A 19562-nucleotide genomic window follows, 5' to 3' on the forward strand; every position below is an offset into this window, starting at 1 on the left:
CGGAGCAGAAACAGAAAGGGGTGGGGAGCTCGTGCAGGTCACGGGTAGATGTGCTGCCGCTTTGATGATACAAATTCAAGGGTTAAGTTCACTCAATAACATCACTTTTCATGATTTTATGTGAGCAACATACATCAGTGTGCACAGCAAGGGCTCAATAAATATTTGTTTGATGAAGGAACCTGTAGTAGGAGTTAATAGTAAGTAATGGATTTTATACATGCTTCGATAGTTGGTGTATTGATATATATGTTTTGTGTATAGTGTATTAGGTATCGCTCTAATTTATCTAGCACAGTATTTTTTCCTGTTCTCCTTGTTAAATTTTTATTGTTAAAGCTTTGAAAATAAGGATTTCCTATGCTTGATAGATCCTTGTGTGTTGAACATCTATGAAAGAGTTTATGCTTCAATCCAAGTCTTCCAAAGCTAAAAATTTATAGAATATGACTATGCTAAATTGTATGTGGAGCAGAAGTTTGAAGAATAAAAAAAATTAATAAACAAACACACTATCTTGAAAGAAAAATGACCCAATATGTGTACTTTCTTAGAAGCAATTAAATACTTTCATGGTTACTCTCGGGAGTGTGTCAGAAACCGTTACACTGGAGTGTAGTTTCCTTTCAAGTGTTTATCTGTTTCTTATAAAGTAGAGAGATTACAGATAAACAGACTTGGAGGACAACAGCACTTGCATTCCTGCTGAGTTTATGGTTTGGGGAAGCAGACATATGCTTAGCCTTCGAGAATGGCCAATCAGTACCAAGCCCGTACTCATCACCACCAGGTCTCAGGCAGTGCAGACATCCCGGGCACTCTGGCAAGTGATGAATAGCTTATGTGTCCTGCTAGGTACAAGCGAGCATGCGTCTCCAAGGACTTAAACACACCGCACTAAATTCCCTCCATGTGATAGACACTTCTTGACCATATTTTTTTCTTTCCACAGTTTGACCTGAGGGTTGGAATATAAATTCTCATGGAAGAGAGAATAACTCTTTCCTGTGTATAGCACGTCTCAGCTTACAAGATACCTCTGAAAATTGCTGTTTGTTACCTCATAGACACAGAGTCGGGCTTGGGAAGCACGGGGCACCGAGGTGACTTAGTCCAATGGAGTTGGAACCAGTAGGAGAATCCAAATCTCATGTAGGAAGCCCAGTGTTTTCTTGGCAAATGACACATCAAATGCGGCTCTACTGATGTTTGACAGGTGACAGGTGCTAGATGTCTGAAGAGATGCAAAATACCATGGTGAAAATAAGAAAGAATTGAAATGAGTACAGGGCAAAAATTCCAAGGGCATGTTGCACAGTGACGATTTTGTTCTAAGAAAGTCAGATCACAAGCCTTTCATGATTAGTGAATATCATTCTTTATCCCAGGAAGCTGTTGCTTACTGAATGGATGTCCTCAGGCCTCCCAACAATGTGACAGACTTTGTTCTCCTGGGACTCACACAGAATCCACATGTGCAGAAAATACTCTTCATCATCTTTCTGTTCATTTTCCTCTTCACTGTGCTGGCCAACCTGCTCATTGTCATCACCATCTCCCTCAGCCCTGCGCTTTCTGCTCCCATGTACTTCCTTCTCACTTACTTGGCCTTATTAGATGCCTCCTTCACATCTGTTACCACCCCCAAATTGATTGTTGACTTACTTCATCAAAGAAGAACCATCTCCTGGCGAGGATGCATGACTCAGGTCTTTTTAGAACACTTCCTGGCAGCATCAGAGGTCATCATCCTCACCGTCATGGCCTACGACCGCTACGTGGCCATCTGCAAGCCTCTGCACTACACGACCATCATGCGACAAGGGCTCTGCCAGCTCCTGGTGGTGATGGCCTGGGTCGGGGGGGTCCTGCATGCCTCAGTGCAGATCCTTTTCACCATGGACTTGACCTTCTGTGGTCCCAACGTCATTGACCACTTCACGTGTGATTTCTTCTCACTGTTGGAGCTTGCCTGCAGTGACACCTACATACCTGGAATGGTGGTGGCAGCTAACAGTGGGGGCATGTGCTTGCTCATTTTTTCCCTGCTGCTCATCTCCTACATAGTCATCCTGAGCTCCCTGAAATCCCATGGCTCTGAAGGACGGCGCAGAGCCCTCTCTACATGTGGCGCCCACTTTACAGTAGTGGTGCTCTTCTTTCTGCCTTCTGTGTTCACCTACACGCGTCCTGTGGCCACGTACCCTGTGGACAAGTGGGTGACTGTGTTCTCTGCAATCCTCAGTCCCATGTTAAATCCTATCATTTACACAGTGAGAAACACAGAGGTGAAAAAAGCCATGAGGAATCTGATGAAGAGAAGAGTTGTGTAGGTGTTCAGATTGCCCATAAAGTGATGATTTATGTACATCGGGATGATTAAGTGTGAATACTCAGTTGCTAAGTCATGTCAGACTCCTTGCAATCCCATAGACTGTCACCAGTCAGACTCCTCTGTCCATGGGATTTCCCAGGCAAGAATACTGGAGAGGGTTGCCATTTCCTTCACCAGAGGATCTGTGCAACCTGGATCAAACTAGCATCTTATGCATTGGCAGGCAAAGTCTTCACCATTGAGCCACCAGGAAAGCCCACGTTGTTTTTGCTGTTCGGTCACTAAACTGTGTCTGCTCTTTGCCACCTCATGGACGGTAGCATGCCTGGCTCCTCTGTCCTCCACTATCTCCCAGATTTTCTCAGATTCATGACCATTGAGTCACTGATGCAATCTAACCATCTTATCTTCTGCTGCCTCTTTTCTCCTTTTGCCTTTAATCTTTCCCATCATCAGTGTCTTTTCCAATGAGTTGATCCTTTCTACCAGATTGCCAAAGTATTGGAGCTTCAGCAGTAGTGTCAGTTCTTCCAGTTAATAGTTAGGGTTGATTTCCTGTATGATTGATTTCTTTGATCTCCATGCAGTCCAAGGGAGTCTCAAGAGTCTTCTCCAACACCATGGTTCAAAAGCATTGATTCTTCGACATGCAGCCTTCTTTATGATCCAACACTCACATCCGTACTTGAGTACTGGAAACACCATAGCTTTGACCATATGGACATTTGTCTGAAAAGTGACATCTCTGCTTTTTAATATGCTGTACGTATGTCATAGCTTTACCTCCAGGTAGCAATTGTCTTTTAACTTCATGGCTGCAGTCTAGTTCTGCAGGGAACCAATCTGATTGTGATATTGACCATATGGTGATGCCCATATGTAGAGTCATCTCTTGGGTCATTTAAAAGGGTGTTTGCTATGGCCAGTGTGTTTTCTATACAAACTCTGTTAGCCTTTGCCCTTTTTCATTTTGTACTCCAAGACCAAGCTTGCCTGTTATTCTGAATATCTCCTGACTTTCTACTTTTGCATTCCAATCCCCTGTGATAAAAAGGATATCTTTTTTCGGTATTAGACCTAGAAGGTCTTGTAGGTCTTCACAGAGCCAATCAGCTTCAGCTTCTTCAGCTTCAGTAGTTGGGACATAGACTTGTGCTACACTGATGTCGAATGGTTTGCCTTGGAAGCAAACTGAGATGAGTCTGTAGTTTTAGATATTGCCCAAATACTGCATTTCTTACTCTTTTTTTCTAACTCTGAAGGCTACTCCATTTCTTCTAAGGGATTCTTCTCCACAGTAGTAGATATGATGGTCATCTCAATTAAATTCAAGTCCCTTTTATTTCATTGATTCTTAAGATGTCTATGTTCAATCTTGCCATCTCCTGCTTGATCACATCCAATTAACCTTGATCCATGGACCTAACAGTCCAGGTTTCTATGCGATATTTTTCCTTACAGCGTCAGACTTTACTTTTACCGCCAGATGCATCTACAGTTGAGTGCCATTTCTGCTTTGGCCCAGCCACTCATTCTTCCTGAAGCTGTTAGTAATTGCCCTCTGTGCTTCCCCGTAGCATATTGGACACCTTCTGAGCAGGGGGCTCATCCTCTAGTGTCCATCTTTTGCCTTTTCGTATGTTCATGGGGCTCCCCGGGTAGGAATGCTGGAGCGGGTTGCCGTTTCTTCCTCCAGTGGACCATATTTTGTCAGAACTCTTCACTATAACCCATCCATCTTGGGTGGCCCTACGTGGCATGTCTTATAGCGTCATTGAGTTGTGCAAATTGCTTTGTCAAGACAAGACTGTGATCCATGAAGGGACTGAATAAGACTGTAACTACTTTATTAAATTGTCATCATCTCTGTTGTGAAATCTATTATCTGAATATAATACTCATGCAAGGAGAACTTTCATATGATATTACCCTGTTTTATTAATTACAGTGTCTTCAGCCACAGCATATTTTCAGTATTAAAATAGGTAGCATTATCCAATTTAACAATTGGATAAATATTTAAACACTGTATCTGAATTGGTGGTAAATTTTTATATATAGACCAAACATCAAATTAGAATATATTGAATACTGAATAAAAAGAGAGAAAAACTTGCAATGACATGTAGAAAAATATATGATAAATTCATCTTTGCTGAAGCAAAACAACTGGTCTGGTACTTTGGTTTTAACTGTAAATAGTCTGAAAATGGTTATAAAATATTTTTCCTTCTATCACTGTCACATCTCCAGTTCAGTTCAGTCACTCAGTCGTGTCCAACTCTTTGTGACCCCATGGACTGCCACACGCCAGGCTTCCCTGTCCAGCACCAACTCCCAGAGCCTGCTCAAAATCATGTCCATAAAGTCAGTGATCCCATCCAGCCATCTCATCACAACTTACAGACCTTAATCAGTGATACGGTTTAGTAGTGTTTCTACACAGAGAATGAGAAGGTTGGATTCCATCGTGGACTCAATGGGCATGAGTCTGAGCAAGTTCTGGGAGACAGTGAAGGACAGGGTAGCCGGCATGCTGCAGTCCATGGGGTCACACAGAGTCGGACACGACGGAGAGGCTGAACTGAGCTGAGCTGAAGCTGGGGATTATTGAGGGAGGCATTGCCTGCACAGGTCACAAAGACTCGGACACGACTGAGCGACTGAGCAACAGCATAATTTTTAAATTTAGTGGAAAAATTCCGGCGTACTTAATTGAGTACGAATCAGTTTTGAACAGATTCCAGTTCTAAGATTTTATGATCTATATAGTTAGAAATGGATAAAATGTACAGTGATCTTCAACTCTACTGGGATAAAAAGATGATACCCTTTTAAGAAATGTTATAAAATTTGGGGGAGGTCCTTCATTAGCCTTAAAGCCTTAAAGCATAAAAGAAAGAAAATAAAACACAATAATGTCTCCCAAAATTTCAAGTTATCTAGTCTGGCCACACCAACTTGACAGAATGAAAAGAACTAAGCAACTGAATGGTATTTTCTATTTCAAAGTTAGTAGGAAAAGTAGTTACTAAAATAAATTTCCATAGGAAATAATCTACAGTGTAAATAATAACAGTTTTCTGAATAATCAGAGACTCCATGGAGAAAATGGAGACACAGCTAAGTGAAGTGAAATATTTCTACAATAACAATGCAGCCCGTCACGCTGTCTTGTCATCATGGATGAAAGATGGATTCAGAGTAACTTAAAAAGTCTTCAGTCACACAGAAGCCTTCACATCACATCACATCAAGCCTCCATATGGTGGCAAAGACACCTGATATTGGGAATCGGGCTTCCCAACCGTGCAACTTTATTATGCAAGACATTAAATTATTTTGAAATAAATAAAGCTTTGATTCCAATTCTGGTTTTATCACTTAACATGCTTGACTTTTGGGAAATTAACGAGATGGGGTAAGCCTCAGGTTCTTTGAATAAAAAATGGAGATTTCTGTCTTATTACAGTAAACGTTGAAAGTGATGCATTAAACTGTAGTACAGGAGAGATACAATCAGAACAGGATTGAAAGAGAATCGATAGTTTCGGCTGCTTCAGGAAAGCAAACTGTTAGAGGCCGGAGCAAAGGTAGACCTGTGAATTAATTCTGGCTTTTTTCTAAACTGGACTGTGCTTTTAAAATGTGAGTGTGTGCATGTGTCACAGAAGAGTGCACAGCTCCCTTCTTTGACAGAAAGGTCCAGCCTCCGACTTCAAGGGTACCACGTGTTTATTTTCCACTTGGGGAGCTATTGCTTTGCAGTGCAGTGTTAACCTCTGCTCTGCAGCAGTGTATATATACACTCCCTCTCGAGCCTCGCTCCCACCTCCACTTCCCCCCTCTAGAGCATCCCAGCGCCCTCAGCTGAGCTCCCTGTGGTCCCCAGCTTCCCATCTTACTGTTGTTCCATTGCCATGTCTTGCCCGAGTCTTTGCAACCCCATGGACTACAGCTTGCCAGGCTCTTTTGTCCTCCACCATCTCCAAGAGTTTGCTCAAATTCGTGTCCATTGAGTCAGTGCTGCTAGCTAACCACTGCATCCTCTGTCACCCCCTTCTCCTCTTCCCTTCAGTCTTTCCCAGCCTCCCACTGGCTAGCTGTTTTACACATAGTAGTATATTATCTGAGAAATTAATGAACTCCATGATAGAAAAATATTCAGAAGGCATATTATTAGCAATACATGACACAGAGTAAGAAAACCACTTTTGGAAACAGGAGATATGAGTTTTATTTTACAGTATGGCAACTTTATACTCTAGAGCCTTAAACAGTTCTCCCTATTTCTGTGAGTAGTTTACTTAGGTAAACTGCAAGTTGTTTCCAAGTTCTGTCTTTCTACCCAAGCTAATATGTTTACTGTCATAAATTTTGTTATGTTTGCTTCTACTTCAATTAGAAGCAACATGGAAAAGTTATGAAACCACAGCCTACCTCCCAGAACTTTTCATGCCTCGTAAACAACACAGATGATGTCTTTCTGGGATGAAAGTTCCTTCAGATGGCCTAATACATCATGAGCTCTCTCTTGACTGCTTTGCTATCCTGAGAACATTTTCTCTACCTACTATTGAAGTTTATGAATCTGCCCATAAGAACATTTTGATACATGCTTGTTTTTTTGTTTTTGTTTTTGTTGTTGTTAAATTAGTTCCTAAAACTATCAAACATCAAAACAGACCTCAACTACTTTCTGATCAGCTGTGACATGATCCATACATTTTTTGTTTTTCTGCTTTCTTTCTGGTTTGCCTTTCAAGTGGAGAATCTGTTACTATCTCTGCAGGATTTATAAACCACCTTAGATTTGTATTATAGAAATAGACTGCCTGGCATAGCTCCAGAATTCTTGTTTGAAAACTATTTTCATGGACAATCTTCACTGTTTTACATCTAAATCTGCTCTCTTTCCCTTTTCTGCTTCTCTAAAACCTTGTGGAAATGGACTAGAGAGATTTAGGGGTTCTCAAACAATCTCTCTACCCAGCACTGTAGCTATTCAAGTCAAGGCTGGATGGGCATTGAAAGGGCCATGATTGAATGGATTTCAGTTTTTCATAAAGTTGGGGATGGTGACTCTATCAGTACATGCCAATTCTGTGATTTGACTTTCTTTTATTCCAGTGTTGAAAGAGCAAGTATAAGACAATTCCATGATGATACTTCTGCAAAATTCGTATCCCCCAGAGGTCTTTAGACAGGTTACAATCCTCATTGAAACTGTTTTGGCAGCTGCTATCACAGATACTATTGCAGAACCATAATGTTGCAGTGTCCAGTCAGATTAGGTTTGGTCATGTGTTTTCAGTTCTCTTAAACTCTTTTCCTTCCTGACACATTCTGCTCACAGTGATCACAATCGCTGGGGTCAATCTAGAGTTATCTACAATTTATTTTTCTTCTTATTAAAGAAAGCATATTTTAATATCTTGAAGTAGCTGTGATTTCACATAAAATATTTCTGAATTGAATTTGTTTGCCAAATGATTTTAATGTCAGCTTTATTTTACTAAGTAATTATAGTGGACTTCACAATTGGTGGCAGCATAAGAGTCTCATGACACTTTAGTCATAGAAAATATAATTTAAAGATAAGTGTCCCGCCCCAAGATTCAGCAGTATGGCTTCTTATTTTCCCTTGGTAAATGGTGTCTTTACTCCCTTTCTTACATTTTCTTATACAAATTGTGAGTATTATTTCCTATTTTTTATATTCTGTAGGTATGCTGCAGGATTAAATTTAAATGGCAAGTGCATTCTACCTTATTTGGATATATTTGAACACTGGAATAATTTTCATTATTATCATGTTAGTCTAATTCCAGAACTGGAACAAGAAACAACTATTTTGAAGAAGTACTGTAAACCTTATTTAGCGTGAAGTGTTCATAATATAATAGGGTTCATAATAATCATTTAATGTGCACCTGAAAGCAATATATAGAAATGATGATTACCATGACTGGTAGATCAGTAAAAATAAAATATTATGATAAAATCTAAAAATCAGATAGCTACACACCTAAGTATTTTATTTATATAGTATCAAAAATTCATGCTCTGTTTTTAAGCTCATTTACTATCAAGTATGCAAGCTTGTAAGTGGTCATCTTGGTGCTTTTTTATTTTGTGATGATGTTTTGTTTTCATGTAGACTTAAGGATGAAGTTTAAAATTAAAGATGAATATTGTAAAAGCTCTTCTCTAATGATGCCTTGTTTAAAATAATTGGGTTATTGGCAAGACCTGCTAATGATGGAGAAATACCCCTGAGGTCAATTAGCCACAGAGAAGATACTTCCTACTTTGCCCAAAAAGAGGATATGTGGTAGTGTTCTTAAGGCTTATCCAAAGATACCATTTATAAATCAGCAAAGACGCTTATTGCAGCTGAGCTAGTTGGCATTTTTAATCTTATAACTTAACACTTCTTTCCTTGTGAACTAGCAGCTGCCTGGGACTTGACAATGGAGCTATGTCAGACATATTCATAGGTGAGATTATTTTTTGAAATTATATAATCTTAGATTCTCATATTTAAATGCATGTTGCAGATCATATAATCACTGCTCATCCAAACTTACCTGAGATTTAAATCCTTCTTCAGTGCACAAAGCATCAAGTGAGGTATACTCAACTACAGTACTAACAATTTAGAGGTAAACATATTTTGGGGTCTTTTATATTATAAATATACATTTAAATTCATTAGAAGAATAATATAATTAGTTACAATGAAATAACAGAGTTTCTATACAATTCAAATGTGCATCCAAAATTTCCCCACTTAATATTACAACTTCAGAAATTTTCAATGATAATGAACAATTTTAGATGCAGCTTTGTTAAAAACTACATATTATTCAAAGAAAGTGATTGTATTTTAATTATTTTGTTCTTCACTTTTGAATATTCCACACTGTTTCTAATTTTCCATAGGTCTTAATAATTGTGTTGAACATATTTATACCTAGTGATCTTTCTCTTTTAAAAATATCTTACATTAGGGCTTATTCCTTGAAAAAGTATTGTGGAGTCAAAGAAAAGGGAAAAAGTAATTTATATTTCTTCATAGTCGTTATGTTTAATTCTTACTTTATTTGCATTCTAGTCTATTTTGATCTGTTGTGAGACCTTACCTCAGAATGGAGATTTCAATGAAGCTGCTGCACTTTGATTTAAGATTTGTATAAAATTTTCATCTTAGATAATTAAAAGTAAAGTTCTTTATTAATTTATCTTTGAAAGAGGAAGTTACTTTTTGCCAAATACATTTTATTATATTTACTTCTCTTCTCTTTGACAAATGTACATCTCCAATTCTCTCAGTCTATTAGTAATGCAGTATCCTGTAACTGGATTTCCCAGGTGGCGCTAGAGGTAAAGAACCTGGCTGTCAGTGTGGGAGACCCAGAGAGCATGGGTTCAGTCCCTGGGTGGGGAAGATGCCCTGGAGGAGGGCATGACAACCCACTCCAGTATTCTTGCCTGGAGAATCCCATGGACAGAAGAGCCTGGCAGGCTACAGTCCACGGGGTCTCAAAGCGTCAGACACGACTGAAGCAACTTAGCACCCACTCCTCCTGTAACTGGGAGTGATGGATACTGGACGCTATAAAAGATGGGAGGAAGCATGAGAAGGAGCGGGAAGGTCGTTCATATCACAGATGGGTGTGCTGCTGCCGTTTGCTAATAGAATTTCAGGCATTAATAACAGTTGATAATGACACATTTATGACATTTTGTGAACAACATACACAACAACAACAACATGATATATATAGTAAGTATCCAATAAATAGTTATTGAATGAATGAGCTTGTAGTAGGAACAAGGTAATGGATTTTATATTATAAAGAAAGCTGAGGACCGAAGACTTGACGCTTTTTAACTATGGTGTTGGAGAAGAGTCTTGAGAGTCCTGGAGTGCAAGGAGATCCAACCAGTCCATCTTAAAGGAAATCAGTCCTGAGTGTTCATTGGAAGGACTGATGCTGAAGCTGAAGCTCCAATACTTTGGCCACCTCATGCGAAGAGTTGACTCCTTGGGAAAGATCCTGATGCTGGGAAATATTGACGGCAGGAGGAGAAGGGGACGACAGAGGATGAGATGGTTGGATGGCATCACCAATGCGATGGACATGAGTTTGAGTCAATTCCAGGAGTTGGGGATGGACAGGGAGGCGTGGTGTGCTGCAGTCCATAGGGTTGCGAAGAGTTGCGCTTGACTGAGTGACTAAATTAACTAAATACTATTTGCTATCGTTGGTATATATATATGTATAGTGCATTGACGAAATTTTCTAGCCAACTCTTTCTGTTCTCCTCATTAATTTTTTTCTTATTTTTAGAACTTTGAAAATAAGTATTTTATTTACTTGATAGATCCTTATGTATTGAATACCTATGCAAGAATATTTTTTATCAAGTCTACTGAAACAGTAAATTCACAGAATATGACTATATTAAATTGTATGTAGAACAGGAAATGGTAGCCCGTTCCATTATTCTTGCTTGGAAAATTCCATGGATGTAGGAGCCTGGTGGGCTACAGTCCATGGGATTGTAAAGATTTGGACATGACTGAGCATGCATGAGCACTTGTGTGCATGCACGTGCATGCACACACACACACAGACACACACACACATGGAACATAATATTGAAGAATATAATTTTTAAATTAAGCACACTAATTATCTTGAAAGTAAAATGACTCATAAAACGAACTTTCCAAGAGGCAATTAAATATTTCCATAATTACTTTAGAGAGTGTCAGTTCAGCTCAGTTCAGTCGCTCAGTCATGTCCACCCCATGGACTGCAGCAGGCCAGGCCTCCCTGTCCATCACCAACTCCCAGAGTTTACCCAAACTCTTGTCCATTGAGTTGGTGATGCCATCCAACCATCTCATCCTCTGTCATCCCCTTCTCCTCCTGCCCTCAATCTTTCCCAACATCAGGGTCTTTTCCAATGGGTCAGCTCTTCGCATCAAGTGGCCAAAGTATTGGAGCTTCAACTTCAGCATCAGTCCTTCCAGTAAATATCAGGACTGGTTTCCTTTAGGATGGACTGGTTGGATCTCCTTGCAGTCCAAGGGACACTCTAGACTCTTCTCCAACACCACAGTTCAAAAGTATCAATTTATCAGTGCTCAGCTTTCTTTATAATCCAACTCTCACATCTATACATGCCTACTGGAAAAACCATAGCTTTGACTAGACAGACCTTTGTTGTCAAAGTAATGTCTCTGCTTTTTAGTATGTTGTCTAGGTTTGTCATACATAGCTCCTTCTTCCAAGGAGCAAGCATCTTTTAATTTCATGGCTGCAGTCACCATCTGCATTGATTTTGGAGCCCCCCGAAATTAAGTCTGTCACTGTTTCCCCAACTATTTGCCATGAAGTGATGGGACCAAATGCCATAATCTTAATTTTCTGAGTGTTGAGCTTTAAATCAGCTTCTTCACTCAGAAACTATTAAACTGGTGTGCAGTTTCCTTTTAGACGTCTATTTAATTTTCTCATAAAGTAGAGAGATTATAGGTGGGCAGAGCTGGAGGAGAAGATCACTTGAATTCATCTGAGATTATGGTTTGGGGAAGGAGGCATATGCTGATCCTTGGAGAAGGGCAATTCAGTGTCAGACACTCACCACCTAATAGGTTTCAGACACTGTGGATATATTGCAGCCACTATGGTAGGGACAGTGATGAGACACACCTGAACAGCTAACGTGTTCTGGTAGGTGCTGGTGAGTTTTTGTTACCAAGGACTTATGTACATTTCTCTAAACTCCTTGTTTATGACAGACACTTGCTGTTCATGTTTTTTCTTCCCACAGATGTGAGATTTCAAATGCAAATTTTCATGCAAGGGGAAATAACTCTGACTTGTGTGTAGCTCTTCTCAGCTTATAAGACACGTCTGGCGCACTGGGAAGACCCAGAGGGATCGGGTGGAGAGGGAGGTGGGGGGGGATCGGGATGGGGAATGCATGTAAATCCGTGGCTGATTCATGCCAATGTAAGACAAAAACCACTACAATATTGTAATGTAGTTAGCCTCCAACAAATAAAAATAAATGGAAAAAAAAAGACACATCTGAAAATTACAGTTGCTAGCCTCACAGACAGAGGAATTCGCGGAAGTATGGAGCACTTAGATGACTTTGTAGAGTCACATAGAGTTGAAACCATTAGGAGAATCCAGATCTCATGGAGAGAGCCCAGTGATTTATCAGTAGATTATAACATCAAATGTTGTCCTAGGTAAATTATAACACCAAATGCTACCGGTGACAAACTCTGAGTGTTTGAAGCAATGGAAAGCATCATGGAAAAAAGAAAGAAAGACTTGAAAGGAGAACTGGGGCAAATTACCAAGGATATGCACCACAGTCGCCGAGATAGCACTGTTTTTATTCTGAGACAGTCAGATCACAATGATATCATGATTAACAAGTATCATTCTTTATTCTTTGTAGGTAATACAGGCTCAGGAAGGTATTACTTGCTGAATGGATGTCCTCAGGCCTCCCAACAATGTGACTGAATTTGTTCTCTTGGGACTCACACAGAATCCACACCTGCAAAAAATACTCTTTGTTGTCTTTCTGTTCATTTTCCTGTTTACTGTGCTGGCCAACCTGCTCATCGTCATCACCATCTCCCTCAGCCCCACACTTTCGGCTCCCATGTACTTCTTTCTCACTTACTTGGCCTTATTAGATGCCTCCTTCATCTCTGTGAGCACGCCCAAAATGATCATTGACTTGCTGTTCCAGAGGAGAACCATCTCCTGGGGTGCCTGCCAGACTCAGCTCTTTTTGGAGCACTTCCTGGGAGGATCAGAGATCATCGTCCTCATGGCCATGGCCTACGACCGCTACGTGGCCATCTGCAAGCCTCTGCACTACACGGCCGTCATGCGGCAGGGGCTCTGCCAGCTCCTGGTGGTGGTGGCCTGGGTCGGGGGGGTCCTGCATGCCTCAGTGCAGAGCCTTTTCACCATGGACTTGACCTTCTGTGGTCCCAACGTCATCGACCACTTCATGTGTGATTTCTTCTCGCTGTTGGAGCTTGCTTGCAGTGACACCTACAGGCTGGGAATAGTGGTGGCGGCCAACAGTGGGAGCTTGTGCTTGCTCATTTTTGTCATCCTGGTCACCTCCTACATAGCCATCCTGAGCTCCCTGAAATCCCATGGCTCTGAAGGACGGCAGAAAGCCCTCTCTACATGTGGCTCCCACTTTACAGTAGTGGTTCTCTTTTTTGGTCCTTGTATATTCACCTACACACGTCCTGTGGCCATTTACCCTGTGGACAAGTGGGTGACTGTGTTCTTTGTAATCCTCTGTCCCATGTTAAATCCTATCATTTACACAGTGAGAAACACAGAAGTGAAAAAAGCTATGAGGAATCTGTTGAAGAGAAGAGTCACTTAGGATATTCAGGATGCCAAGAAGGTGATTATTTATAGACATAGGGAGGGTTACACTTGTTTTAGATTGTGAAAAAGAAAGTTAATAAATTTTGCAGATCGCTGATGTAAAAGAAAGGCCTATAAAATAATGTTTGCTGAATATTTACTAACAGATTGGTATTATTTAGCATTTTGATAATTTTTAAATTGCTTTGTCAAGGCTTCAATACTCACATTCATTGTTTCAGAATACTTAATTGAAATAACAACAATAAACTCCTAGTTCAATCATTGTAGAGTATATTAGTCTCCAGTGTCTTATTGCTGCTCTCCAAATTCTCACATATGTTACATGTATAAAATTGATTTTTCCATAGGACGTTCATGTTAGAATCCCTGTTATTTTCTTAGGCTATCATAAATCCAGTAAAAGAAAATTCTTGATAGATACAAGGGAAAGGGACAGATGGGGAGAGAAAAACTCAATGTTGATTTTTTTCTGTTAATTTATGAAATTCAACAAAGGAAACACCCACAAAAGGAGGAAATAATAATTCACAATTTAATTCTTTTTTTAGCACAAAAACTAAGCCAGAATTTTGAAATTACTCTTCATTTGCTCTTAAATATCTTTATGGCTCACAGTTTTTCTTGACTCTGAAGGAAACATTTTCTTTTTCTGAGCCATATAAAACTGGGGTGGGGGTTCAGTTCAGTTCAGTTCAGTCTCTCAGTCGTGTCCGACTCTCTGTGACCCCAAGGACTGTAACACGCCAGGACACCCTGCTCACCACCAACTCCCAGAGTTTACTCAAACTCATGTCCATTGAGTCAGTGATGCCATCCAATCATCTCATCCTCTGTCGTCCCCTTCTCCTTCAATCTTTCCCAGCATCAGGGTCTTTTCCAATGAGTCAGCTCTTCAAATCAGGTGGCCAAAATATTGGAGTTTCAGCTTCAGCATCAGCCCTTCCAATGAACACCCAGGACTGATCTCCTTTAGGATGGACTGGTTGGATCTCCTCGCAGTCCAAGGGACCATCAAGACCCTTATCCAACACCACAGTTCAAAAGCCTTAATTCTTCGGCGCTTGGTTTTCTTTATAGTCCACTTCTCCCATCCATACATGACTACTGGAAGGACCATAGCCTTGACTAGGGAGACCTTTTTGGCAAAGTAATGAGAAGGTAACAGGCAGGAAGGCCAGGCGTCTCCAAGTGGAGGAAAGAGGTTGCAAATGCCAGACATTTTTATCTCTCTTAAGCGGCAGGAAGAAACAAACCAGTGATCTGTTTTTCCTTCTCTATACAAATTTAAAACGAGGTTTCTCTTAACATTCTGTGTTGCCCTGACACCTGGTCTCACCTAAAGCTAACTACTCTCAAACCTCGAGTTAACCAATACATTTCTTTTTCTTATGGAAATGTTGTTTTAAGCTATGTTAATGAACCCCAGACTCTATCTTCAAGTTGGTTCCACCAAAGGGCCTAACTTACTTACTCAGGTATTGTTCCCCTAATCTACATAAACAGAACTATTTGTTGGTATTCTGCCCTTCTACAAGATTCAAGTCAATCGTTTTATGGCCTGGGATGAATTATCTGGTGCCATTTTAAATTTTGTGACATTCCTTTCTTTTCATTAACAGACTGTGAGTGACTATATAACATATAACTAGAGACTAGGAGGGGGATACTCTTTTGCCCCCTTCTGATGCCTATGTCAGAAGCTTTCTCTATCTCCTTTATACTTTAATAAAACTTTATTACACAAAAGCTCTGAGTGATCCAACCTCGTCTCTGGCCCCGGACAGAATTCGTCTCCTCCGGAGGCCAAGAATCCCGCGTCTTATCTTTCAGCAACAACCTTTCAGTAATGTCTCTGCTTTTTAATATGCTGTCTTGGTTGGTCATAACTTTTCTCCCGAGGAGTAAGCATCTTTTTATTTCATGGATGAAGTCACAATCTGCACTGACTTTGGAGTTCCCAAAAATAAAGTCTGCCACTGTTTCCACTGTTTCTCCATCTATTTGCCATGAAGTGATGGGACCAGATGCCTTGATCTTAGTTTTTTGAATGTTGAGTTTTAAGCCAACTTTCTCACTCTGCTCTTTTACTTTCATCAAGAGACTCTTTAGCTCTTCTTCACTTTCTGCCATCTGCGTATCTGAGGTTATTGACATTTCTCCTGGCAATCCTGATTCCAGCTTGTGCTTCTTCCAGACCAGTGTTTCTCACGATGTACGCTGCATATAAGTCAAACAAGCAGGCTGACAATATGCAGTCTTGACGTTCTCCTTTTCCTATTTGGAACTAATCTGTTGTTCCATGTCCAGTTCTAACTGTTGCTTCTTGACCTGCATACAGGTTTCTCAAGAGACAGGTCAGGTGGTCTGGTATTCCCATCTCTTTCAGAATTTTCCACAGTTTATTGTGATCCACACAGTCGAAGGCTTTGGTATAGTCAATAAAGCAGAAATAGATGTTTTCTGGAACTCTCTTGCTTTTTTGATGATCCAGAAGATGTTGGCAATTTTATCTCTGGTTCCTCTGCCTTTTATAAACCACCTTGACCATCTGGAAGTTCACGGTTCACATATTGCTGAAGCTTGGCTTGGAGAATTTTGAGCATTACTTTATTAGCGTGTGAGATGAGTGGAATTGTGCGGTAGTTTGAGCACTCTTTGGTATTGCCTTTCTTAGGGATTGGAAATGAAAACTAACTTTTCCAGTCCTGTGGCCAATGTTGAGTTTTCCAAATTTGCTGGTATATTGAGTGCAACACTTTCACAGCATCATCTTTTAGGATTTGAAATAGCTCAACTGTAATTCCATCACCCCCACTAGCTTTGTTGGCACTGCTGCTTCCTAAGGCCCACTTGGCTTCAGTTCCAGGATGACTTGCTCTAGTTGAGTGTTCACGCCATCGTGGTTATCTGGGTTGTGAAGATCTTTTTCTGTATGGGGGGGTGGTAAACACTTTTTATTAAATTTCAATAAGAGGTATATGTTTAGGTTGTAAAGATATTGCTCCGTAAATCTAATAAATGTGTTTACATCACATGATCATTTTATTATCCATCAGACACATTCACCTCAGTTGATTCACCCATGTCCTAAGCTGGTAGTTTCATTTTTATTATCCCCATTTTACAGAGAGCAAATCGAAGCCAAGAGAGATTCACTTGCCTCACATCACATGTGTTTCCCTCGTTAGTATGTCAGGAACTATTACACTGGAATCCAGTCCTTTCAAAAGTTTCATGGCTGATTCATGTCAATGTATGGCAAAAACCACTACAATATTGGAAAGTAACTAGCCTCCAACGAATAAAAATAAATGGAAAAAAAAGTTTCAGCAATCAATTTCCAATTCAGGTCTTTCAAACTCAGTCTTACTTTCTTTCAAATGAAACATTGCTGTCTGTGGTATGTTTAGGTATGTAGATGAAGAAAATATTTGCAGTATTAATGATTTACTTTGTTGCTTAGTCATGTCTGACTCTTTGTGACCCCATGGATTGTCCATGGAATTTTCCAGGCCAAAATACTGGAGTGGGTAGCCTTTCCCATCTCCAGGGGATCTTCCCAACTCAGGGATCAAACCCAGGTCTCCTGCATTGCAGGCAGATTCTTTACCAACTGAGCCACAAGGGAAGCCCAAGAATACTGGAGTGGGTAGCCTATCCTTTCTCCAGGGGATCTTCCTGACCCAGGAATTGAACAGGTGTCTCCTGCATTGCAGATAGATTCTTTACCAACTGAGCTATAAGGAAAGCCCACGTCCTTCAAGAAGATAGTGTTAAATTGGTTGCAGTCTCTTCTCACATGTAGCAATGTATTTCAACATTACAATTTTTTTCTCTCTCTCTTTTTTTTTTCCACTTTGGCATAGTGAGCTATGCCAACTCACTTTTACAAAAGGCCAATGTTAGTATGGTAACAAATTTGTTTCTTTCTTAGAAAAGCAAAAATCTTCTTCCATCTCTTTCCATTAGTGAGATTGAGTACTAATGTTGGTCTTCAGTGACCCAAAGGACTGTAACCTGCCAGGCTCCTCTGTCCTTAGGATTCACCAGGGAAGAATACTGGACTGGGTTGCCTTGCCCTCCTCCAGGGGATCTTCTCAACCCAGGGATCTAACCGGTCCACCCTGGATGCCCCTCAAGCTGTTAAAATGATCATTTACAATTGATAATGATAATTAAGCATTTCACGGGTGTAGACTTAAATAATATGTGGTTCATTTTTTCTTGTGACAGTTAGAGATTAGCTGAGCATAATCCAGGGATAAGAATAGGGAAACTCTTGAATAAATATTGCTTCTACTCTAAGACTAAAGGGAGAATCTGAAGAGGAAATCTGAGGCCAATGGTTGGGCTTTAGGGGCTATATGAAGGGCTTGCTGGAGGGGTGAGATGTTTAATGAGGTGTATATTAAAAATTGTCAACAGAAAACTTAGAAGATTTCAGAGCTGAAGATGGAAATATAAGACCATCTGGCATTCTCACTTGGAGACTTGCTGGCTTGTGAATAAATTTAAGGTAAATTAAGATGCCCTTTCATACTCATCATCAAGAATGTCTCTTGAAGACTAACAGCTACCTGATTATTTCCAATTTTTTAAAAATAAAACACATAAGCATGCAAGTATGTTTCCTTAAAATTACTGACACAAATGTGTGGATCTTTATATAAGGATACATTATTTTAATCTGGACTTTGGTGAAATTATTAGGCATTAAATGAGGAAAGTGAGTTCTCTATTGTTGAAGGCAGGCTACAAGGCTTTTCTCTCCCTTCCTCTTCTTGTTTTTCTGATGAAACCAATCAAATATAGTGAAACTATCTGTCTATATACAGTCTAGCGAAAAGGCTTGAGTTAGAGCTTGAAGCTTTCATACCAACATGCTAGAATAGAAACGTGACTATTAAAGTGAATTTTGTTTTTTAATAACCAGTAACTGAAGAAGACTCTCCCTCTGCAGTGTGATAACATTGAAGTACTTGCTGTATTGCATCTGAAGTCATGGCTGAGCTTTTAAAATTTGAATTAATTAGCAGTAACAATTTTAATTTATATTTAAACATAAATTTAAGATTTACCTTAATAATAAGACTAACTGTTTTTGAGTAAAATTAATAAACCATGTGCATGAAGACCAGCACCACTTACACAAGAGATGCAGGTTTGATCACTAGGTCAGGACCATCCCCTGGAGAAGGGAATGGCAACACATTCCAATATTCATGCCTCGGAAATCCCATGGACATAGGAGGCTGGTGGGCCGCAGTCCATGGACTTGGACAGGACTGAGCAACTAACACAACTACAAGGCATACTTTTGGGTAGTTTCTTTAAATAATTTAGGCAACAAGTGTAATTAAGGACTTTACTGCATTTCATAGAAAAAGATATGACTCAATGAAGGTAAGCCACACATTAAGTTTTTAGACTTTGTTTCCTTCCTCTCTTCTCTGCTGACAACAGTGGTCCTTGTTGTCATAATGTGAAAATATCAAAACACAGATGTGATCACTTGCCACATTGTGGATACTGCCACTGAGACGTTGCCCCCTTTGTGGGGCGGGGACGCTGCCCTCTCTCAGCTCTCCCTTGACCTTCATTCCTCGGGTGACTGCACTTTCCTGATTCCACTTTTGTTGGAGAGAGGCCACCTGATGATCTCATCTTTGAAGATATATTACCCTCCATGGGCATCATGAAAAGCGAAACATAATGGGCTCAAGAAATGAAATTCAGTGGTTGAATTTCAAAGAAAGTGGCACTTGGGT

General features: G+C 40.1%; 2 protein-coding genes across 2 annotated transcripts; both read left to right on the forward strand.

The window, feature by feature from the left end:
- Window positions 1-1406: 1406 nt before the first annotated feature.
- Window positions 1407-2333, forward strand: LOC136174464 (olfactory receptor 4C3D-like). Its single transcript, XM_065944654.1, has one exon. The coding sequence runs from the start codon at window positions 1407-1409 to the stop codon at window positions 2331-2333; it is 927 nt and encodes a 308-aa protein (XP_065800726.1).
- Window positions 2334-12859: 10526 nt separating this feature from the next.
- LOC136174663 (olfactory receptor 4C3D-like) lies at window positions 12860-13786 on the forward strand. The gene has a single exon (XM_065944838.1). The coding sequence runs from the start codon at window positions 12860-12862 to the stop codon at window positions 13784-13786; it is 927 nt and encodes a 308-aa protein (XP_065800910.1).
- Window positions 13787-19562: the final 5776 nt, after the last annotated feature.

This window comes from Muntiacus reevesi, chromosome 9, assembly GCF_963930625.1.
Source record: "Muntiacus reevesi chromosome 9, mMunRee1.1, whole genome shotgun sequence".
Classification (NCBI taxonomy): domain Eukaryota; kingdom Metazoa; phylum Chordata; class Mammalia; order Artiodactyla; family Cervidae; genus Muntiacus; species Muntiacus reevesi.

What these genes read in the sequence shown, in the direction of transcription:
- LOC136174663 (XM_065944838.1), top strand. Translation starts at nt 12,860, where the DNA reads ATGGATGTCCTCAGGCCTCCCAACAATGTGACTGAATTTGTTCTCTTG.
- LOC136174464 (XM_065944654.1), top strand. Translation starts at nt 1,407, where the DNA reads ATGGATGTCCTCAGGCCTCCCAACAATGTGACAGACTTTGTTCTCCTG.